The sequence below is a fragment of the Arachis hypogaea genome, chromosome 10 (genome assembly GCF_003086295.3).
Source record: "Arachis hypogaea cultivar Tifrunner chromosome 10, arahy.Tifrunner.gnm2.J5K5, whole genome shotgun sequence".
Taxonomy (NCBI): Eukaryota; Viridiplantae; Streptophyta; class Magnoliopsida; order Fabales; family Fabaceae; genus Arachis; species Arachis hypogaea.
In genome coordinates, this window is record NC_092045.1 from 15450054 (window position 1) to 15475321 (window position 25268).

At 33.5% G+C, this 25268-nt stretch overlaps 1 protein-coding gene across 2 annotated transcripts; it reads left to right on the top strand.

The window, feature by feature from the left end:
* The first annotated feature begins 8493 nt into the window (after positions 1-8493).
* Positions 8494-10653, top strand: LOC112718188 (phosphatidylserine decarboxylase proenzyme 2-like). Of its 2 annotated transcripts, XM_072204009.1 has the most exons (6): positions 8494-8585; positions 8684-8758; positions 8845-8937; positions 9272-9339; positions 9937-9998; positions 10151-10653. In XM_072204009.1, exons 1-6 carry the CDS (start codon positions 8529-8531, stop codon positions 10195-10197), a joined length of 402 nt encoding a protein of 133 aa, XP_072060110.1. In that variant the 5' UTR covers positions 8494-8528; the 3' UTR covers positions 10198-10653. The 2 variants fall into 2 exon arrangements, with proteins under 2 accessions (XP_072060110.1, XP_072060111.1); XM_072204010.1 differs by lacking the exon at positions 8845-8937.
* The last annotated feature ends 14615 nt before the right edge of the window (positions 10654-25268 follow it).

Genomic DNA, 25268 nt, shown 5'->3' on the forward strand with positions numbered 1-25268 from the left:
AATAAAAAATACTCATATATTTTATATTTAATTATTTAAGAATAAAAAATTTTGTTGCCTATTAAAGTATTGTCATTTAAAGCATTTATTTATGTACTAGGATATTCTATATTTATTAGAGTTTATCAATACTCTTGTTTTATATTAGCCTTTGATTTTCATCTAATAAAATCTAATGGCCTATATAAGTGTGGCTCATTCAATAAGCATATAATGGTTGAGTTTGTTTTAGACATACCCTTTTTAATAGGTTAAAAAGAATACAACACCACTATTTTGTGAAAAAAATAATTTTTTAAAAAAATTTAAAATGTGAAAACGGCAATGCTATTTTGTTGAAAAATTTTTAAATTAGAAAAAAAATAGAAAATGACAATGTTGTTTTGTTTGTTAAACGAGTTTAAAAATTAAAGTTGGTCAAAATGTCACTGATCTATTGAGAAAAAGTGAAAACGTCAATGACATTTTGTATAGCCACAAATAGAAAAAATATAAAACTAACTATAAAAGGAGCCTTTGGTGTTAGCTAAAATGTATTAAGGAGAATAGAGATGAACAAGTTGTTCTTCATTTTGAGATTTTGAGAGAGATTTTTAGTTCTTCAAATTGTTATGCATATTAAGAGAGTAAAAAAATTTGTGAGTGAATGTAATAAGTGTATAAAATAGAAGGTTATGTTAGTTTAAAAATATACTACAATCGTCAGATTTTGCCTCATACATATGAGGGTGTGAGCTTTTTATATGAGAATCCATATGTTATTGTTATTCTTCTTTCAATAACATATGAACTACCTAAAATTATATTTTCACAAAGTGTAGATCATCAAGTGTTGAAGAGAGTGACAAATATTTTGTAGAGGCAACTTGTAATAATATTTGGTGGTTTCGTTAAATTTTAAATAATGCATATGATTGATAAAGCTAGTATGCAAGAAATATTTTCGACCTACCATCAGCAGCTATTAAGTACAAAACTCATATGCTTACCGAGAAAATTAGTTGGTTGAGGATCTCTGGATTTTGATGCGAGTGTTTTGAATTTTCTACCCTTGTATTAAAGCATTCAGAAGTTGCAAACCAGTGGTACAGGTAATGGCACACTTGTATGAAAAATATAAAAGGAATTTTTTAGTTGCGATATCACAATATAGCAATGGGAATATCATGTCTTTTGCATTTGTCATAGTTAAGGGTGAGACTGCCGATACTTGACACTTTTTATTAGCCACCTACGAACACATGTGGTTAATCGAGATGGTGTTGGTCTTATATTTGATTGACACAAGTTCACTATCTCAACTGTAGGTCGTAGTAATGGAACATGGCAATATCCAAGAATTATTCACATATTTTACATCAGACACATAGCATCTAACTTTTTGAATAGGTTCAAGGCATCACATATGGCTGTTTGGAAGGTTGTTAGGCATAGTTGTAAGAACCGGACCGGACCGACCGGTTCAACCGAAAAACTGATGAACCGGACCCAGAACCGGTCTGGTTGAGTGGTGTAACCGGATAAGGAAGAAAGCCGTGTCGAACCGGGTTGAACCGGCCAGTTTTGATGAAAACTGAAAAACCGGCGGTTTCTGGTTAACCAATCGGTTTAGAAACTTTTTTTTTTATTTCTTTTTCAAAACGACGTCGTTTTGGTTTATTTAAAAAAAGAAAGAAAAGAAAAGCCCTATGGGCTACCAAACCAATCTCCACCCCCACCCGACCCCAGTTTCCACTTTCCCTCCCCTTTCCCCCCAACCCTAATGGCGCGGCTAAGCCTAAGTTCAGCCCTCCGCCAGTCCGCCTCACCTCACTCACCCAGCCCCCAGCCCCCAGCCGCCCGCCGTCATCCTCTTCGTCTCACCGCCGGTCTGAACTTTGAAGAAACCAACTCAACTGAACCAAGGGAGTAGGAACAGCCGAACAGGACAGATACAGACCCGCCACCCGCGAACTCGCCGTTGCCGCAAACTCGCCGTTCGGCCGTTGCGCGCAGTCGAACTCGCCATTCCAGCGCCGTCGCCCTCGCCCAGTCGCCCTTGCTCTTCTGCTCTGTGACTCTGTCAAATAGGTAAGCAGCTCCAGTTCTGTAATGTGTAATCTGCTTCTGTTCTGTTCTGCACTTGAAGTTTAATGATTGTTGTGTGAAATGCATTACACCCGCTCTGTTCTGCATTGCACTTGTAAGTTGTAAACTTACTTTTTTTCTGCACTTCTTGCTGACTTGCTGTTATGAATATGAATATGCTTATTGCTTGTTGAAATTGTTAAGCTGAATATCCTTGTTGAAAGCTTAAAATATGAAACTGTTGAATATGCTTGTTGAAATTGTTAAGCTGAATATCCTTGCTGACTTGTAAGTTGTAAATTTGTTGTTTTGTTGATTTGTACTGGAAATATGAAACTGTTGGATTATATGTTTGATCAATTGGGTTTGGAAGATGATCGGGAGGATGATGGAGCTAATAATTTTGTGGAAAATGCAAATCAAAATGAAACCAATCAGGATGTAGCTCCACATTTGTCAGATGAAGAGCAACTTGCCGACATCGAAATCACTCCTTGGATTCAGTTTATGAATTATTATCCATATTGTGTTTAATTAAGATACTAATGTACTAGTACTAACTACTTTCATGTTTATCTTTGTATTAGTTATATTTAGACTTTGAAACTTGGTTGTTTTTAAAATGTTGGTGAAGAACTAACGATATGTATTTTGAATTTATTAAGTTTATGACTATTTTTAGTATTTTATATTTTTTATTCATGTGAAACCAGTTTTACCGGTTCAACCAGCGATTTATCGGTTGAACCAATAAACTAGTGAACCAGTAACCTAACCGGTTCGATCACCGGTCCGGTTCTTACAACTATGTTGTTAGGATGATTGTGAATTTGTTTATGTGTACGGTAGTAGGTATGGTTATGAGTACGATGGCATATAAGTTGTGTGAAAGGTTGTAAGGGTTATTGAATATGGTGGTATAACTGGTTATGAATATTCATATGTGTATGATAAGTGTAGATATCGTGGTGGATATAATATGGAGGTGGGTATGGTTGTTGCTGTGATAGTGAGTATGTGTATGGATATAGTGGTTGTTGTTCCTGTAGTTGTTACTTTGGTTGTTGCTCAAGTTGTTGCCATGGTGGTTTGATCTTGTTATTGGGGTTGTTGCTCTTGCTTGAAAAGTCACATGGGATCACCGAATTTACAAATATACTAATATTTGTACTAGTTGGAAGGTTGATAGTTCTCAACATGTTGACCAGTTAAGGTGCACGTAGAACTGTTTGTCCATTTTAAGATTTATTTCTCATGTTCAACTGTCCAATTTTTGTTTTTTGGACTGGTCAGCACTATGTTATGGGACGCTCCAAGGTTCATAACTTCTCATGGGAGCTCTTGATAAAAGCCAAACTTCTTTCTTATCCTATCAGTCGGATGCCACTCCACAACCTCAAAACATATTAGAGGCATTATTGCACTCCAGAGATCTGAAACCCTCATTCAGCTCAAGTGGAATAATATGAGGTGCAATCCAGTTAGGATTGTATGCATCCCACACAAACTTAAATAACATATGAAAGCTCAAAGGTATAAATATGCAATCATCAATTTAAGTCAATATAAGTAAAAGTACAGATGACAAAACATATATCCCGTCCAGAGAAAGATCATCCAATATTCTCCTGATGTCAACAGTTGTCAAATTTCTATATTGATCTGTTGTGGGTTGATAAATAATTCTACTTGACATATAATGTTTACATTAGAAAGTACCAAAACAGAAATAATAATCAAATCCACATCTTATTTAAATTTTACCTATGAATGAGTGAAAAGCTAATATCTATCAGCTAATGCCCTAATGACAACATTCCTATCCATTCCCACACAAGAAGCAACGCTAGAGGACCATCCATATCATACCTTGATGTTCGACATAATGATTAATATATGTGTACAAGGCATGCAGAACCCCAACTAAACCTATTAATCTATGAAAACTGGTGAAGCAACGGCAAATACTTCCAGTGTATAGTAATTCCAGACTTGTCATTGAATAATGTCATAGCAAATAGCAACATTATATGACATTTCACATATATTTCCTTACTTAGTTGGTCCATCAAATGTTGGTGTTGTTTTAGGTTGCAAAACCATGATAGCTTATTTTGCTTCCTCTATGGTCGTGAGATCTAGGAGCACTACCAAATTGGTTTATCCACTCGATTTCTAACCCGCTTGTGTTGTGATCAGTAGATCCAGTCATCGGGCGACCATGTGTTCGAAGTCCAAAGATCATGGCGATATCCTCCAAAATAATCATGCATTCGGCATGTGGAAGATGAAAAGTGTACGTCTCAAGACGCCACCTTTCAACCAATATGTTTATACTCGAATTGTGAGTCATAATCTTCCCAATCTAAGATATATGATAAAATCGGTTCTCTCTTAGTTGTTCTTCCATCGTGAGTTCGTGACATTTTATAAGTCTACTTGGTTTAAGTGTCTGTTGTGCAGGTTTTTTAAACTCTGAAAATAAAAATCATAATTAGCAGTCAATAACTATAAACTACTATGACTAATAATATCAATAAGAACTATAATTAATAATGACTAAATTAATCGTTAATTATTAACTACTATTATAAACACAAAAGTTACTTACATATAAAGAATGTCGAAGATATTCCAATAACATAGTCTAGAGCGCAGCATGTGTGATGTCATATTTTTCCGTCTTTGTCTTTTCTTAATTCCACAATAAAAAAATATACAAACAATTAATAATAACTCTATTCTATTTGCTAGTGATTAATCATTTATAATCAATATTTAAAAACATACACTAAAAATTAATAATAATAATTCTATTTCTCCTAATGAATATGCAAAATAAAACTAAAATTACTAAAAATAACACTAATTGTTGCTAATATAACAATTAATAATAATACTATTTTGTAATAAATATTTAAGGAAAACCAACAAAACTGAGTTAATAACATAGGTTAATAATTAATAATATTATCATTTTGTAACTAAATATTTAAAATAAAATATAATTTACTAAAAATACGTCCTAAGCATTAATAGTAATAATAACAATGTTTTTATTTTTAATAAATATTCCAAATAAAACTAAAATTAGTAAAAATATATGCTAAAAACTAATAATCATAATTCTATTTTTTTCAATAAATAATTAAAATACAAGACAAAACTCTAAAAATATGTACTAACATTTAACAATATTCAGTTTTATTATTAAATATTTCAAACAAAACAAAAAATAACTAAAAATATAAATTATAATAATTGAAGCTTCTAACATTTTATGTAAGATAATAAAATTTAAAAATAAATAATAATCATTAATAATAATCAAAGCTAACATATTTTAATAAGTTTTCAAAATAAAAGCTAAATCACTAAAAATTATATACTAACAACTATTAAATAAATAATTTTGCTTTTGAAAAAAATATTTCAAACAAAACAAAACTTACTAAAAATATGTAATAACAACTAATTAATAATAGTTACCAACAACAATTAACTAACACTAATACTAGTACTATTGCTACATCTACAAGAACAAATCACATTATTTAACTAGGTATAATCATATTTTTTTTAACTACTTTCAGCTTAAACAAAGTAAAAAAAATCACAATAACTAACTACTAATAACAACAAAAAAAAAATAAAAATACTTACTTGGTTGACTTAGTGAATCTCCCTTCTCTCTTAATGTTTTGTTCGACAAGTGACAAAAAAATTTTGAGAAAGGGATGGAAAAGAGAATCGAAGAAGAAGGAGAAAAAGAAATAAGGGTTGAAGAGAATGGTTTTAGGTTAGTTTTTTTTTGAATAAATATTTTAAATATTTTATTTACAAATATGGGTAACTTGGACACAATTTAGGTTTTGTATCTTATTACTTATCTCATTCATAATATAAACGATATATATACTAGATAGGCATGGTTTCATCTCCGAGCTAGAGAGCTCCCTGCATCCCACGCTGTTCCAGTCCCAGGTGGAGGTTCTCCTCCACGGTAGCACCTCCTCCACCTGGCTTCTCACATTCAGGGATGCATGTACTCCTCTGACAGTAGTCGTCAGCCATCCCTTTCACCTTCTCTCTCACGCAACCTGGCATCCTTTTCAAAGGGAGTGGGCGAGTTACTTGCTGCCCACTCTCCTCCTTTCTCTCTTCCCCTTTCCTTCTTACCCTTCAACCCCAAGAGTGATCTTCTTCATTCCAATTTAATATTGGCCAAGCTGGATAGGTACAGAGGATACTGCTACAGAAACAACAACAACAACGATGATTCTCATGGTCACCGTCATTCTTCGAGGCCTCACTCTAGCTTCTCTGATTCTCCGATGACGTACCATAACCCTTGTCTGAGTCCCGTGCACTTCTGCTCTGGCGGCCGGGGCTTCCAAAGGCCGCCACATCGCTCTCCCAATAGGACTGTAGGTTTCCACCCAATCGGCCCCGGTGTCGGGTTTGGACCGATGAATGGTGACGGTTTCGAGGAGTTTCGCCAGGTAAGGTGCTATACTTTTCACTGTGATTTGGATCTTGGTTGTCATTCTCCTATTTTGATTTTTTTACCTTTTTTACATTTTTTGATTATTCTGAACATAAGCGGTCGTGCTGAACATGATAATGGAGAACAATGGGTTGAAGTCATTTCTTGGGGGTCTCGAGCTTATGATTATCATAATTTTTTGGTCATTTGAAATTTTCCAAATTTGAGATCTGAAAATTACGACGATAACATTTGATCTAAATTTTAGACTGTTGGGTATAGTTAATTGGGCGCTATGGACTGAATTTTACAAGACAGAATATATCATATCTTTGGTTTTTGTGTAAACAAGTAACATTTTTTCATTCTCTTCCGTTGTTGGTTTTCACCATGTTTTTCTTTCTGAGTTTATATATAATCTTTGATGTTTTAATCAGAAGAAAAGGAAAATCTTAGTGATGCTATAGAGTTTGATTCTCTTATTACCAATCAAGCATGTAGTTTTTTTCGTCCTTCTGAGGTACGTTTGTAGTGATGCTGTGAGTCTATTTTGTGACCTAATGATCTACTTTTTCTTTATTTGTATGTAAATTAAGATAGATTAGAACTAAGTAACAAAAATCATACAAACAACAATACACCAAAAGAAAAATCAAAACTGAAGATAATAAAATGAAACTTTGATATATTGATATAGTTTTTCCGCTTTTTTTAATCTTGAAATGAAACTGCAGATTCCATAAAGGTGGTTTGCTGTTAAATTGAAGTTTGAATGCTTAAAAAGTTGCTATTGTTGAATGGGTATGAAAAAATTAGCTTATTATTCTTATTTCTGCAACAACCATGTTAACATGTCATTGCACCTTTTTCCTTGCTGTTTGCATCCATGAATTCTTAAAATGCTCATTCTTGTGTAAATAGATTATGCTGCTGGAGTGGACAGATGACTTGGAGGCTTATATTCTTAAGGGTTATGGTAACTCCCTCAACTATAGAATGGGATTGTAGTCTATGGAACAAGCTATTCAAGCTGAAAAAGGTACTTCAGATGCTGTAATGTTAAGTGTGTATTATATCTTCTTGTGTATGGCATATTCATTAAATGAAACTTTTGAGGCTATGAGATTTATGTATGGATTAGTCTCTTTTAGTTAATGATATTTCATCTATTAAAGATTTTTAAAAAATAGCTTTTGATGGTACTAGGAAATTTGAAAAAGGTTAATCAAGTCCTAGAAAATTTAAAAACTTTTTGTAAACTAAAAAAATTTTGCTAGAGTAGCTCAGTCAGAATTTAGAACGATTCTCCTAAATTTTGAACTCAAAATACAAGAACGTGAAAAACTGAAAAGCATTTGATATTCATATACGGGTGAATATATTCATATATTTCATTATTCTATTAGTTTTTCATTTAATTAAATTTTCTTTATTTTTGGCAGCTTAGCTACTTACTCTTTCTCAAATATATAACAATATAATTCAGGTTTTAATCTTGATTTCCAAACTATCAATGATCATATTTCGATTCCCTTGCGAACCTATCTTAATTTGTCTTCAAATTTTGATTTCCCCCCTTTTTGACATTTTTTTTTGTTCTTTTGAGGATAAGCGGTACACAAATTGAACAATTCAAAAGAAGAGTCGGCCATTTGGTTTTTATTCTTCCACATTTGCTTAACATCAAGCAAGAGATGTAAGAAGTGTAACATATGTAACCATTTGGTTTTTACACAATATCAAGTGATGCATGATGAATACTGGTTTCAGGTAACTATTAGTATATCTACTACCATTTTTCTTGATCACATTCTATATTTCAACTTCTTCCTTAATTTTAAAGATTTTATGTTCCTTGAAAATTGGAATATATTATGTCGTTTAATTCTTTCAACTTAAATTATGTATATTTATGGTTGTTGATTGTTCCTTTTAGGGTCAAAAGTTTTCAGTTCAAAGTCTTTTGGAGAAAGAAATGTGTTCTAATGCTTTTGTTAATGGAACTTTAGTAATATTTCATTTGGCACCACAGGTATTTGTTGCTTTCTTTGTGTCTTATTTCTTTCAAATTTACTTTCATTTACAAGTAATTTGATTGCAAATTTTTATTTGAATGCTTCTTTATTGCAGGATTATCACCGTTTCCATGTTCCAGTATCAGGAACTATTGAGCAATTTGTTGACATCCCTGGATGCTTATATACGGTATGAGATAATGACCTAAGGAGAATCATTTAACATTTATGTTTTCTACTTTTCTTGGTGTTGATTGTCATTAGTATTTTTTTAAGGTCAATCCAATTGCTGTAAATAGAAAGTACTGTATTGTATTCACGGAGAATAAGCAAGTTGTTTCAATAATTTCTACTGTGGATTTTGGAAAGGTTTGTCATCCCTATCAATTTTAATTTACAAATGCCCGAGTTCATAACTAGGTCCTGCTTAAAATTCTGCCACGTGAATTTATTGGAGAATATTACTTTGTGGATAACAATTCCAATTTGTTATTTCACCATTGGCTGGGTTGCGAAAAATGTAAAAGCTTACATTTCTTACCTTGAATAATTTATAAATAGCCATCATCCTAGAATTGAAACTACACGTTTTTGTGTTCACAACAAAGTTATCCCATAGCTGCGCGCCTGATATTTAGTATTTTTTTAACCTATATCTGGGAGTAATATATGATTTGGATTCATGTGGTATTTGTTGCAATAGGAGCTACTATGGTCGGCAGCATTACTTTTACAAGGAAAAGGGGTGATTATGTCAAAAAGGGAGATGAGGTTTGCAAGTTACAGTTTATTACTGATGTCTCATTTTTCTGTTGCTTGAGAAATGATAAATTAGATTTTTGACTGTACTGTCTAAAAACCTTTTTTATTTGAAATTTCACTAATATCTATTAAACGGTCGTTGAATATTGTGGATATTACATATAACATGATGAGTGGGATTTTGAATTAATAGGATTGTTACACTTAACATTTAGAAGCTATATCAACACTATGTTGTTTTTGCTTCTAATCAACATTTATTTACTTAATATACAGTTTGAAAATTTTAATTATATGAATACATTTTTTTGGGGTTTGATAATTGGTTCAACTCTTTGAATACATGCAAATTATGCATGGGTTGAAGTCTATTTTGTTTTGATTTTTTCTCTGCAGAATTCAATAGTAATTGATTAAGATCTTCTAGCAAATAGTAGGAGATCACTATAGACTTTGGTTTGTGTAAGGATGAGATTGGGCATCTCTATGAAACTGTCTTGAAATCTGGTTGACCAACTTGGAATTGTTCAATTTGTGTACCATTCTCTTCTAAATCTAACCAATAACCATGACATTGCTAATTTGACATTTTTTTCTGTTCTTCAGCTACAGGTCTTCTTGCATAAGGGAAAAAGAGTCGGCGAAGGCCGAAGAAGCATGGGCCCTCGGTAAGTATACCTTTTCTTTGAGAAATCATTTTTGGCAAAAAAATGTATTGTTTCTTTCAGAAATGGTACCAGTACAGTTTGTAAATCGAAATATAATATTTCTTTCTATTTGATGAATAGCTTTCTGTCTTCATATTTCTATATCTGCACAGGTGTTTTCAATTTTGAATACTTGCCATATCTGCTGAGGCGTAGCTAGAATCAAGTCCATTGAACATTAAGACTTTGAAGAGAGGTATAATTCTGTGAATGCGAGGGTCCCTGTTCTAATCTGCCATGGCAAACCCATCTCTAAGTCTCTCATCATAGTCGAATACATTGATCAGAGTTGGTCCAATAATAATGCCCCTTCAATCCTTCCTTCTGATCCTTATGACAAAGCAACTGCTCGCTTTTAAGCCACTTATATAGATGAAAAGGTGATTCCTTTTTGTTTTTTTCTGATATGAGTTTTTGCTATTTTCGCTGTTTTTTTTCTCATTGTTTCATTAAAGTTGGATTATTTCTAATTATTGAGTAAAAGATCTTAAAAGTTTATTGTAACACCCTAACTACCAAAGCTCACACTTCTGGCTGCGCAACTCTGATAGCTCAGACATTACGATGACACTTATGATATTTAATACTAAAATATGAGACTGTTTAAAACTTTAAACCGCAATACCGCTCCCAAAAATACTTTTGCTATACAACATACATCCATACATACCATACAACATACAGAAAATCATAAAGAGTACATCCATATATATATATATATATATATATATATAGTATTACAAACATTACCCAATACAATTCCTAACCCTCTTACAGAATATATCAGGATAAAGGCGAGGGTACAAAAATAATAATCTAAAGCAATACAGAGCATCTCAGTAACAAATAAATAAACTCTTCGTGACTTCTGCGCCCATATCCTGAAAGGAAAAAAATGTAAGGGGGTGAGAACATCATCCTCGAAAGGGTTCTCAGTAGAGGGTTTTTGGGAATTACTGTAATAGGATACGTGAAGATAACCGCGCCAGTGATTAATAACTGACTTATGCCTCTTTTCAAAAACAACGGTTTACAATAAAAGAGAAATCTGAAATCTTTTCTGAAAGAGGAAACTATTTATTTAAAACAATATTCAAAAGCCTTTTTAAAAGGTTTATCTATGCTGAACCAAATTAGCATTCCATACTTTTCCAAACCAAAAACACAAAACCAGAACCAATCATCGGTCCACCTCATTTTAACCACGGCCCTAGGCCCAAACAAACCAACCATCAACCAATCACCACAATCCAACAGAGACCCAGATGCAAACACAGATAGGAAGTTCAAGCACAAACAAACAGTTACAACAAGTAGAACAATTAGCAGTTAATCACAAAGGCAAACCACGTACATTATGCACACCCAAACAATGTCACATAGATGCATATGATGCATGCCTGTCCCTAGTGGCTGATGATATCATCTGTCGGTTACCAAGCCAACCCGACGTGACCGGTAGCTAACCCAGGCACAGTCTCTCTGTTGCGCATTAATATCATTAGAGGGTATCTGCGCCCTGTCGCCATTAGAGGGTATCGGTGCCCTGTCACCCTTACAACCAGAGAGAAAACACAAGCATACTCGCTTACGACATTCATCTCAGCCATTCGGCTTAAATTCACAATTCATTCAATTGCATACATGCATTTATATTCAACCATGGATCACCATCCATCTCAGCCATCCGGCTCACGGTTCAGTTCAGAACCAACCAATATTCATAGTATACACAGCCATTCCGGCTCACGGTTCAATCCAGAACCAGCCAATATTCATAGCGTACACAGCCATTCCGGCTCACGGTTCAATCCAGAACCAGCCAATATTCATAGTATACACAGCCATTCCGGCCCATAGCAAAACAACACTTCCACCATCCAACATCATTAAATTCATAAAATTGGCATTTAAGCCATAAATCACTTTTTCTCAAATCATTTCACTTTGAAATCAAGTTTCAACTCTTTTCAGCCTTGGCTTTAGAAATCTCGTTTCTCAAATCATCTCAGGCTCATAAGCCAAATTTACTCAAAGTAAATGTCCCTTTTAAAACAATGCCACTCTCGGCATCCTCTTTTCAAAACTTCCATAACCATGGAAAGTTAAAGATTCATTTTGAAATATTCAAAATCATCCATCCAACAATGGGATTTTATAACAAAGTTTCTCGACAGAGTCCCAAGTCTTTAAGGGAGAATAGCATAACTCATTTCGCCAAATTCATTTAAAATCATTAAAACCTTGGCTTTCCGATTTAAGTAATAAAATAGGATCTAAGCCAAACCGAGTCACGTAATCATTTACTTCTTTCAAAGCCGTTTCCTTTACTTAGGCAAAACCAGCTTCAACCCCCATGGTAAATTCTAGAACGTTTCAACGGTTCAAAATTATTTTAGTCTTGCAAGAATTCAGAATTCAAAGAATACTTAAAACCTTTCTCAAAACAATTTAAAATGAAACTTGTAAATAGACATTTAGGTTCTTTCAAAGTCATTGAAACCCTCAAGTCAAATTCAAAGGTAATGCCCTTATCACATTTAAAACAGCTTTAAAACATAAGTTTCATCTAAATAACTTTCTCCTGAAAGAGATATAATGCCTTTCTTAAAAAGCAAGACCAAATCACAATTTCCTCTTTAATAACTCATCTCAAAGGCATGAATAGTCCTTTTCTTGATAATTCAAATATAATAGTAGAAGTCTTTAATTCATCATTTTTCCATACAACATTTCAATAAGGACTCGGATTTTATAGAAATTTCGGCAGCATCTCCCCTAAAACTTGGACGTTTGCCACCCGATTCGGGTCCCAACTAAACCGTTTCTCATTCCTTTTCAACAGCTCAAAACCAGAAATCAATTCAAAAGGAAGCTAAATCCAACAGTCGCCTCAGTGGCATATCTTAAGGAAACCATTTCAAAATCAACTCAATATCAACCGATTTAACTCATTTCCAAAGTTTAAAAGAATCGGTTCAGCAATAAATCATTTAACAAAACCAAATTAATTAAAGCAACCCAGGCTGAATTTCAAGAGTATTCTATCTTTCACATCATCAAAATAATTAACTCAATTCAAACCAATCCCTCAATGGATTAAACTCATATTTCAAATCTTTAAAGAATCAACTTGAAAAGCATTCTGTTTCACAAAATCACACAACAATCCGTTCATCAAAACCAAATAATAATCCATTCAATCATACAATTACATTCATCCAGGATAATCAACATCACATAAGGCTTATACAATCACCAAATACATTATCTCACATCAGTATCCATATGTAATAATTCTAACATATAAAATATAGTTTTCAAAAAGTGCCCCTACCTCAAAACGCAAATCCATAACCCAAGTGCGTCACAGTGTCCTTTCTGCCTCAACCCGAAATCGACAATCAAAATTTCGGTTCCGCGTGTCTTTCTCAATAGTAGAAACAACCTCAACGCCACAAGTAAACTCGGATTCTAACCCCTACAGCCATCAACATTACAATTACTTTATTACACAGAATAGAACACTAACGCAGAGCTATCAGTAAGAACGGATGAACCGAACCGCAACGCCCTCTGAACCGGTTGGGCGGTGGCCCCGGCAGCCACTTCCAGCGACTGTGGTGACCCAGACTCTGGCAACGATGACTGAAACCAACATGCCGCGACAATAAGATTCCCATAACCTCACAAGAAACAAAGACCAAGTCTGAAACCCTTACCGACATTGGATCTCGACGGCGGCAGAGGCATTTTTTGGCGACTACAGCGGGGGTTTCAAGTGGTAGAAACGGCCAGAAGCTCCAGTGTGGTTCCGGCAGCCACAACCACTTCTCCGGCAGCCATAAGCACAGACGCGTAGCTCCCCTTTCCAACAGCGTCACCTGCGGCGGCGGCTGGTGCAACAGTTCAAGACGCAAGCAGCAGCGGCAGAGATAGAGAAAGGCAGTTTCCTCCACTCTCATCCATCGTCAACCACGATGGAGGTGGAAGCTGGTAGTGACGGCGTAGTTCCAACAGGGGCGACTCTCCTCTGTTCATGCTCCCAGTGGCGGCGGAAAGAATGGATTCGACGACGGTTCCCCATGCGGCGATGGTCTCCCCTGTCGCGCTCTCCCTCTCGCTGCTGTGCGAACTCCCATCTCACCCTCTCATCGTGCTCTCCGGCTGAGGCAAGATGGCAGCGACAAACCCCAACAGTGGCGGCGGTGACTCAACAAGGATGAGCTCCTCTGGCTCGGTGACAGAGGCGCGACTCAGGGTTCTAGGAACAGGACGGCAATGGTGGCGAGGAAGACGATCGGCATGGTGACGGCTCGGCGGCTGCGTCGCCCTCCTCCCCTCTCGGATCTGTTCCTCGCTCTTTCATCCCTTCCGGTGCAACACGGCGGCAATGGCTCCTCGTCAGCCCCATACCTCCCCTCTTCGTTCTCCTTCTCGGCTTCCTTCTAACCCTTTTCTTTCTTTCCGTTTCATTTGATGGCAGCTGCTGCTGGGTTTAGGGTGACCGGGTAATGGGTTAGGGTTTTTGAGAAAATTAGGGCTAGGGGTATTTTAGTAATTTCACATAAAATTGGGAATAATATAGTAATTGAAACCCAATGTAAATCCAACACTAATAGTATATGGAAAAATACTATTTGCTCATCAATTTTTACAAATTATTTTCAATAAAGTGTCTCAACCAAATAATTAGAAATAATATACTTAATTTCTTCATTTTCTAAAATAGTAATATCAATATTCTTAAATATTAATTATTTAGTCCAAAATCATATAAAAATCCTTTTTATTTCGCAACTACCAACTATATGATTTAAATAGAGAAAATAATTCAATAATTGTAAAATTGGATAATAATCATAACTTATCTCAAATTCAATAAATCAAAACTTGCTCTGATTTTCTTTAATAAAGAAATTTCTGAAATTAAAGCTACAGAAATACTGAATTTGAAATTAGCTAATAATAGCTGTTTTTCAAAAATTATGGGTCTTACATTTATGTTGGTGAGTTTTCAGAGACTTTGAATTGTTTAAAGACCATCGGTAACTCCATTCTTTATTAGCAACTTTATAACTAGCTCACTATGATTAGATTATTTCTATTAATTATATTGATTATACTATTATTTCAATAAAATAAACTTCCATGGAGTTCAGATGGAAGTTTGTTACATGTTGTCAGTTAATAACTTAAGATTAGTTGGTAGGTTATAGTAGTTACTCTAATTAGTTAGCTTTCTCTTAACAATTTTTTCCATTCTGTGCAAATGGGGGTAGTGGTTTCCTTCTATGAAGAGCATTATAACTATTGAAACCGAAGAAGAGAGGGAGCCATATTATAAGGTGATGGAAGAAGTGATTGAGAGGGTGGAAGAAGCTTTTGGGAAGTGCAGCAAAAGGAAGCCCTTCTTTGGTGGGGACAGTGTTGGATTCCTTGACATTGCTTTTATTTTGCTTAACTTTCAATTTTGTGATGTCTTGTATATTTTTTGAAAAGTTTGTTTTATGGAAGAAAGACTAAGATTTTAATGTTGCTCAACAGGTAATTGCTAAAATGACCAATAGAGGCGTGGATCGTTCTGTTGAATGTACTGGCAGCGTCCAAGCTATGATCTCAGCATTTGAATATGTCCATGATGTAATTGAATCATAACTTGTTCTTTTTTTAATTTGTTGCTATAATGTTGTTATGATAAGTTATTTACTAATACTGAAACTTAAATATTCTATTCCCTTTTCAGGGTTGGGGTGTTGCTATTCTTGTTGGTGTGCCAAGCAAATATGATGTTTTCAAAACTCATCCTATGAACTTCTTGAATGAGAGAACTCTCAAGGGTACCTTCTATGGTAACTACAAATCCCGAACCGATCTTCCTAATGTTGTGGAGAAGTACATGAAAGGGGTAAGCTTTTTATACTAAACTCTTCATTGTAGTCTTAACAAGTTGATAAGTTTTTATTCATGTTGCTAATGGATATCTTCATTGGTTATAATTCAGGAGTTGGAACTTGAGAAATTTATCACTCACACCGTTTCGTTCCCAGAGATTAACAAGCCTTTATTTGATGCTGAAAGGAGAGTCCATCAGGTGCATCATTCGGATGGACGAATAAACTTAACAGTGAGGAAATTGTCCTTGATAGGGGACATTTCTCTTTCAGAGAAAAAGAAAAAAAATACAAAAATAAACATCGTTTGTAATCCCTTTTAAAAGTTATCGAGTTTGTAGAGTTTGATTTTGAATGTAGAGAATAGATGATATGCCTTTTCCTACTACTATTGTGTAGTTTTTGTTTCTGATAAAAAAAATATTATTGTCAAATTCTTGTTCTTGTCACATATTTAGTATCTCTTATATCTCAGTGGTAGAGCTGCATGTCTGAATTCTTAGTTCCCAAATTGGCATATTAATGTTGATGTGTGATAAAATGCAACCGTTTATGGTCTTATCAACGTAGAAGTATATACATAATACATCATCATTGTGTTAAGAATTCATCAATTTTTACAAGGACGATATCATTGAAAGAAGAAAAAAGAAAACACAGCTTCAGTATGAACGATTAAGATCAAATATTTAATTGTATTTTTTATGTATGATATATGTTCTTTAGAGCTGCAGATTCTTGGGATAGTTTGGCTTGAAATGCACAACTGATTTTTTTGAGCTATTTTACACGTTATGATCATTTCTATCTACTCTCTTTGAAATATAAAATGTGAATTTTAGTTTTCATCTCTTTTATTTTCTCATAACTATGTGTTCATGGATTAGTTATATGTGTGTCTTCAAGTTTTTTTTAAGGTTTGTTTTGGTAAGAAATATGCAATCATAGGAAGATAAAAGAAAACATTAAAACTTGTGTGTTAGTTGGTTATGCAAAGAAATATAAAATATTTTTTGATTCAATAGTCAAATTTGCGGGAAAGTGGACAAAAGTTAAATATGAATGAATACTTGATTTTTTAATGATAAAATGAAAACTTGATTTTTTCATGTTCTAATAGTGGTTTTATCATTACTACGAAACTTATTATATGTTCCTCTTTTTTTTTTTGGCTTAGAACGAGCGTATTCAAATTATATTATTAGTTGTTTAAGTTTTTTTATTTTGGATGAAATAGTTACAACTTCGTTGGTTGGTGGTAACAAAGTGCAAGCAAGAAGACACTGTTAAAGTAAAATTGAAGTGGCTCAGAATGCAAAGAATTTTAAAATTGTGTATATGCTTCTAATTCCTATTTAAATCCCTAAATCTTGATTTAGATTATTGGTTGTCATTTGTTGATATTAGAAGTGTTTATAACTTTTTCGATTAATACTTTTTTTTATGAAGTGATTGATTAATTGATTGATAAAATATGAAAAAATAGTCAAATAGAATAAAGTGAGTCAATTTATACATGAGTCAATGAGAGTAGTTATGATGTACTTAGGTAACTTGTGACTTATTCTTATCTCTTTTAATTTTTTAATTTTTTTAAATTAAAACTTCATAAGATTTCTTTTTTCTCTCAAGAAATTTATTTCTTTTCACCAACATTTAGTTTGCTTATTGAAAAGTGTAGTATGTCATGCTTTTTAATCATCTGAAGGTTTTATAACAGCATACAGTTCAAATAAAAGTGTCTCAATTTACAAAAAAAATATTGCACATCATGCTTCAAAAATAAAGCACACAAATGATTTCTCTCTTCTTTTTTTCTTTCTTTCTTTCATTCTTTCTTTCTTTCTTTTGTTTTATATATTTTTTAAATTTTTACTATTGAAAGAGAGGACAAAAATTCTAGAAAAAAAAGATACATCAAATGAAAACAAATATATTAATGAGAATATGTTAGGAGAAAGGAAAGTTTTTTATTTGAGTTTGTATATTGTAGTGTTTGCTACTTATTATTCTGTTAATATTTCAAAGTTATTCACCATGTGTTTGATATAAGCTCCCGATTATACCACTCTCTTGTTTTCTTATTTATAATTACTATCTTAAGAAGATATATTGACTTACAAATATTTTATCTTCATATTCTGCTTTGATTATTAACAATATAGTTTTTCTTGACCATATCAATTAGTTGTTCACTGGAGTCCTTTTTTTCTTCTTCATATTGGTTTATAGCTTTATTAGATCAGTAACTGAAATTGATCAAACTTATAACGTATATTATTATATGCTTTTTTAATATAATGTGAATTCACCAATTTAGTTAGCGTTTGGTTCCGAGTTTAGTTGCTGCTTCAATTGCAAGTCTTCTTGCAAAGGGAAAAAACATGCAATCAAGGCAGAAGAAGAAGGGACAGTAGTTAGAAGTTGGCCAGTGATTCAAAGGTTAGTCCATATTTTTATTTTCATTTCTTCAATTACAAAAGGAGTAAAAAAATATTTAGCCTTTTCCACCTCAAAATAATTATTGCATGAGTATAACTCAAGTGATAGACTGCTGACTAATATAAGAGCAAGCCAGCAGGGATGCCTTTATCTTGACTATAGCAGTTGGTTGAACATGGAGCCATTTTTTTCTTCTTTTTTATATTGGTTTATAGCTTTATTGGATCCGTAATTGAAATTGGCCAGAACTTATAATTAATGTATATTACCATCTTTTTTAATATAATCTGAATTCACTAATTTAGATTAGTGTTTGGTTCTGAGTTCAGCTGATTCTTCAATTGCAGGTCTTCTTGCGGAAGGGAAAACGGATCGGCCAAGGCGGAAAAAGAAGGGGCGGCAGTTGGAAGTTGGCTGCTGACTCTTACATAATTATTTTGCGCACCCCTAATTTCAAGTTCCAAAACTTTCCTACACCCAACCATTGAGGATTCTATTCCTCTTTCTTTCCTTCTTCAATCAAATTATCTATTTCATGTTTAAATCTTTGTGATTGTTTTAGTGACTGAAAGAGAATCAGAAGCAAAAGAAGAAGAAGAAATAGTCTTGCAAAGAATGAAAAGTTATTATTGCACTTCTTATTCAATGCTATTTTACAAGTTTGGGAGTGCCATATTTGTGATTTTAATTCAATTGACAAGTTACATTACATCTATTATGTCATTGTGGTTACTCGCCCAGAAACACTTATCAAGTATGTTATCTTATCCATAGACCCTTTTTTATAAAATCAATCTTCATTTTTTTTGTTTTGGTATTTTTTTTAAAGATCAACTCAAATTTTTTTCATTAATTATTTATCTTTTGTGTCAAATAGATATGTTTCAATCAAAGAGATTTCAATTTAATATGGTGGTCTCAAGAGGGAAGATAACACAAAGTTCTCTTTTAAAGATGATATTGTTTCAGAACGCACTCTCAAGACTGCATCAACTCCAACTTTTGAGATTTTTACATTCGAGGTACCTACTACTATTATTACGCTTACAAAATTATTACATTGGAAAATTAATTTATTACATGAAATTTTTTAATTTGTTTCCAATGGTTTTGAAGGTGTGTTTTATGAAAAAAGAATTTAAAATGACTTATAAGAACTCTTTCATTTGTTGTGCAGTTATTTGACTTTTGAGTTCTTTTAATAGGATAAATTGTCAAAGAAAATTGTTCTATAGTATAATTTTTATTATAGTGACTACTAATTTTATTATTATTGTCATTTTCCTTTATTGGATGGTTTCCTTCAAAGTTAAAGCTCCATGCCTCCTTGCATTCTTGCTTTTTCCAGGGATGATGACAAGATTAAGCCTACATATAAACACGTAAATATAGTGGTGTTCCTAGAGTTTGTTTAAGGATTCTGTGGACAAATTTAAAAATATTAAAACTCAAAGCTCATTTGAAATGGTTGTTTTCTTGCTATATTTTCGAATCAACTATATTATTGATTTTTTCATGGGATTGAATCTATTTTTACTTTTCAAAAATTTAGTTGTACACGTATATTTTTTTAATAAATTACGTAAATTGATTGCTATAATGCAAATCACAAATCCTTCGAATATGTATGAGTTTTATAAGTGATAAGGATAATTATAATTAGAAAATACGAAACTAAATATTTAATTCCATTTTATTGCTTGAAAAATTATTGAATTATTACATGGCATTGGGGATTTTAATTTTCTATCTTTCGATCTTTACTTAAATTATTAATTTCAAGTTTGAATGTCTATGGTTGTTTCCATGATTGAAACATAATCAAGCACAAAAGAGAGAAGATGGGAGAGGTGAAGGTGTTGAACAAGTACTACCCACCTCTGTCGCAATGTTTGACCTGAGGCATACACTGGGTAAGATAAAATTTTATTTTTTGCTGCATGTTTTGCCTGGAAAGCCATATTTAAGTGAATAACGATGCTTATTCGAAACTGTGAAGTCATTGCTGAAATTTTTTTTTTCCCTTTTAAAGGGTAGTAATATATGTGTGCAACAATATCATAACTGTATGTGATTAATTAATCCATTTGCTCATAAGATGTTTGTGTATTTGTCTATGTGAACTTTGGAGAACAATTAATGCCAATATTTCATTTTGAATCATCAATTTTCTTTCTTTCTTAGATGTCAAAACAGTGGTGCATACTGGGGGTTGCCATAACAAGAGTGTGAGGTGAAAAGTGGTTTCTCTTTCAGGTGTTGTTGCTTAGGAATGCAATTACTCTGACTCTTTCATGAGAGCTAATACTCATTCTGTTGTGTTTGCTACCCAGTAATAGAGAGGCTTAGCGGCGTTGGTGTTGCTGCTGTAGTGTTAAGGCAACAGTTCTGTAGCAAGATGGCGATGCTGAAAATCTAATATTGGATAAGTATTTTCACTACATTTTTGCAGACTAAGCATTTTTATTTTCATGCAATTTCATATTTTTTGTAATTGTTTGCTGGCAGTTTTAATTTGATTTGAGTTGGTTCAACATTTGTTGCAATCTGTTGAAACCATTAGAAAAGATTATCTCAATAAAGATTGGTTATATTTTACTGCACTCTTCCATGGTACATTAACTTGGATATTCTTTTTAAATATTTTTTTTGTATAAACTTTGCTAAAAGAGCAATTAAGAATCTTCATCATAAGCATATATAAGCTTTGCTAAAAGAGCAATTAAGAGTCTTCATCATAAGCATATATATTTTTATGTCTTCTAATATGTTGAATCTCGTTTGCTTGAATATTTTGGGTTTCACTATACATGAAAATAAGCTTCTCCTGTTTACTAAGAGAAACATCCCATTTTAGACTTATAGAAATTTACAAATGATAGTTAATTTATTTCAAATTTTGGAAAATTTGAAGCATTTTGGTTATTGATATATTTCCTATGAAAAATGTGAATCAAATATGTGAATATCTTTTAGATATTTAGTTTGTTTTTGTCATTAATTTTTAAATATTGAATGGTATCTAAAAACTTGATGTCTGGCACCTATATTATTTTTGTCGCCACCTTAACATTTAATATAGACAAAAAAATTGTGGGATAAAAATCGATCTTTTTGAATTGTGTTTGTATCAAAATCTATATATATATATATATATATATATATATATATATATATATAAAATAAATTATATAAGTTATAAATGAATCTTACGAGAGCCAAAAAGTTAGTTAACATTTTTTGCATTTTGCTTAACTTAAATAAGCATGTTAAACCATAGACTTTGAAACTTTTTGAGTTTGAAGTTTGATATTAGCAAGCTTAAACTCTAAAATATTATGACTATAGTTGCTCTACTAGCACTAGAAATTTTTCATGCCTTCAAACAAAAGTTTTTCTGGTGGTGTTGTCGAATAGGTAAATACATTATCTTTTTCTACAATATTGCTATTTTATTATAGTGATTATTATTTTGACAATCTAAAAGTTCTCCAATTTTTATTGGAACTAATAAAAGTATTTTTTTTTAATATTATTTCTTACAAGAAATAAGACTTCTTTTGTTCTTTCTTACTAATGTGAAAATTCTTATTATTTTACATAATGAATAATTGTATTAAACAATATTTACACAATTAATTTCATTAGTAGGGTTTTGATTGAGAAGAAAATCTGCGAGCTATTTGTGGTGGTGACTATTATGATAATTTAATTTGTTCTCAACTTTTGGTGCTAATGACTAGCTTGTGGTTTTGGATTTTGTTATAGAATTGTAGGGGAAATAAGTCTATCACTTTTAAGTAATAGGAGAAATGGAAAAATCATGATATTTTGCTTTTTTGAATTACTTGCAGCTTCTGTAGTTGTCATTTTATTTTAAGTTTAGGACTAGGTGTATAAATTATGAGAAACTATGCAATTTATTATCTACAGTTTTTTAGAAAGCTATAGCATTTGACATCATGTAATGACTTTAAAAGCTTTGATTCCAATAATATTATGTTTTTGATTCCAAGTTGTTTAACTTGCAGTTAAGTTAGTTTGTAATGAAATTTTTTGACAATTTTAGAGCAAGGAGAATTACACAAAAAAAAAAAATAATAATAAAGCAAAGAGATAATGTATTTAAGAAAGGTTACTCATGTATAATTTTATATCTAGATTTCATGTTAGATAAAATTTATCAAATTCTTACTTTTCTTCTTATTTTGACTAGAAATTATTTTCTTAAATTTTGAATGATTTGTTTTTTCATTACTAACTTAGGTGATTGAATATTTTCCTAATTTATTTTTAATTAATCTATATTATGAATAAAGACTTTGTGCAAAGAGATCTAGATGCCTGAATTTAATTTCTATTCCTTTTAATAACGTTCTTGCTAATGTCCAACTTTTGTTGTGTTTTTTTTTCAGGATCCCTTATATACATAAAAGATATTTTTTAACTTTAAAATTAATTTGATATAACTTTGAGAATAAATATTATTTAACTTTGGTTGCTTTACGTTATAGAGGGTGAAGTTACCATGATCACATTGTAAAACCCGGTTAATTAACGGCTAATTAACCCATAAATGAGAATTTATTCTAGAAAGCCCAAAATGTGATTTTTATGGTTAAATGTGATAGAGGAGATTGAGACGAGAATTTTGGTACCAATTTTATAGAATTCGGACCAAGATTGGACCGAACGGGCCAAACCGGGCCAATTGGACCCAAAGTGGGCCCTTGGCCCAACATAACTTAACCAAAACCCTAGTTTTCAGCATTCTCTCTCCTCACTAAACACACTCACATGCTGAAAATGGAGGCCATGGAGGGAAGAACACTCTCTCAAGTTCTTTCTCTCACTTGATCTTCAAACCACCATAACTTTTGATCTAGAGCTCCGATTGCCGCTCCGTTTGCGGCTACGCGTTCACCGCGGAGAGCTCTACAAAACCCATACAATCAATCTTGAGGTGAGCCACGTGTTTCTGTTCGAAATCCAAGCCCTTATTTTCGAGTTTCATGGGTGAAATGTTGAGATTTTGGGTTCTTTGATGTTATAGGACCCAACTCTCTTGAAGGAGAAGGTTAATCTTGTCTCCTTGGACCTTGGGTGTGGTAAGATTCTCAACCCTAGTGTATTTTGTTGTTTTATGATGCTTGGGTTTTGAGATGTTGTGTATGGGTATGATGGTTGTGGCTTAGGTTGTGTGTATGTAAATTTTGGAGCTTGATTGGTGATATTGAAAAGCTTGAGAAAGGATTTGGTGGTGAAAAATCTGTTCTTGGAGGTGTTGAGGCCTTGAGAGCTTGTGGATAAGTGGTTTGGAAGTGCTCCGGTGGAGCTTGGGAAAATCGGCTAAGGTATGGTTTCGGTTTCCCGTATCTAATATGTAATGTGGTAGGAAATACTTAGGCTAGAGGCCCTAAGATAGGCATTGAAATGTTGATGTTGTTGAATGATTGAGATATATGATGTGGTCATATATGTGATGATGATTAATGATGCCTTGATGGTATGTTGTATGAGAAATATGCATGTTGTGATATATGCTTGATGATTGGTTATGGTTGAATTGTGGGTTGAACCATGTTGATGGTGAGTATGATATTGATTGTGTACAATGATGATTTATTGGAATTGGTGTTGAACCATGAGAATTGGGGTTTAAATTGGTGAATTCTGCAGCTTTTAACTTAGAAAATTTCTAGCAGAATGACCCCTTGCGCGTGGGCGCACTTGGCGCGTGCGCGCCGTTCTTCCGGAAAATGCCATCCACGCGTGAGCGTGATGTGCGCGGGCGCGCCGATTGTGCTGCACCCAATGCCCAGCCATTTTCCAGAGAGTTATGCCAGAATTGTGCCAGTGTTGTGCCTGGGGCACAAGGACACCCACGCGTACGCGTGGTTGACGCGTGCGCGTCGTTTGGCAAGTTTTTAATCCACGCATTAGCGTGCATGACGCTTGCGCGTCGATGAAGTTTTTGAGGCCATTCACGCGTGCGCGTGGAGTGCGCGTACGCGTGGACCTGTTTTCATCCCAAAGTTGATTTTTGAGTTTTAAAAGCCAAATTTCATACTTCTAAGCCTCCGATCTCACCATTTATATCTTAAATCATTATGATATGCCTAGCTATGAGAGAAGGAGCTAGTGGATGTGGTAACTTGCGAGTGAAGCAAGGGAAAATGAATGATCAATGAGGATCATTGATGATTATGTGAGATGTGGAGGATGGTGGTGGAAGTGCTTGTATGCCATTGGCCGAAGGGCTGTAATTGTTTATGAATTGGCTGGTTCTGGATTGAACCGTGAGCCGGAATAGCTGTGTATGCTATGAATTGGCTGGTTCTGGATTGAACCGTGAGCCGGAATAGCTGTGTATGCTATGAATATTGGCTGGTTATGGATTTAACCGTGAGCCGGAATGGCTGGCATGGATGTTGATCCATGGATGAGAATTCATGCATGTTTATGCTGGATTATTGATAATTGTGATTTGCACTTCCACTATCGGAGATACGAGTTTCCCTGGGTAGTAGCAGTGGCTAGCCACCACGTGCTCTAGGTTGAGACTTGATACTCTTTTGACCCTTGATGAGCGGATAATTTGTATACTTTTTGGCATTGTTTTTAGTATGTTTTTGATATGATATAGTTAGTTTTTGGTATATTTTTATTAGTTTTTAGTTAAAATTCACTTTTCTGGACTTTACTATGAGTTTGTGTGTTTTTCTGTGATTTCAGGTATTTTCTGGCTGAAATTGAGGGACCTGAGCAAAAATCTGATTCTGAGACCAAAAAGGACTGCAGATGCTGTTGGATTCTGACCTCCCTGCACTCGAAGTGGATTTTCTGGAGCTACAGAAGCCCAATTGGCGCGCTCTCAACGGTTTTGGAAAGTAGA

Excerpts from the sequence above, each read along its gene's own strand:
- LOC112718188 (XM_072204009.1), top strand. The coding sequence starts at position 8,529 with ATGTGTTCTAATGCTTTTGTTAATGGAACTTTAGTAATATTTCATTTG. Across the intron at positions 8,938-9,271 it reads CTACTGTGGATTTTGGAAAG|GAGCTACTATGGTCGGCAGC; the intron begins GTTTGTCATCCC and ends TTGTTGCAATAG. Across the intron at positions 9,340-9,936 it reads ATGTCAAAAAGGGAGATGAG|CTACAGGTCTTCTTGCATAA; the intron begins GTTTGCAAGTTA and ends TCTGTTCTTCAG.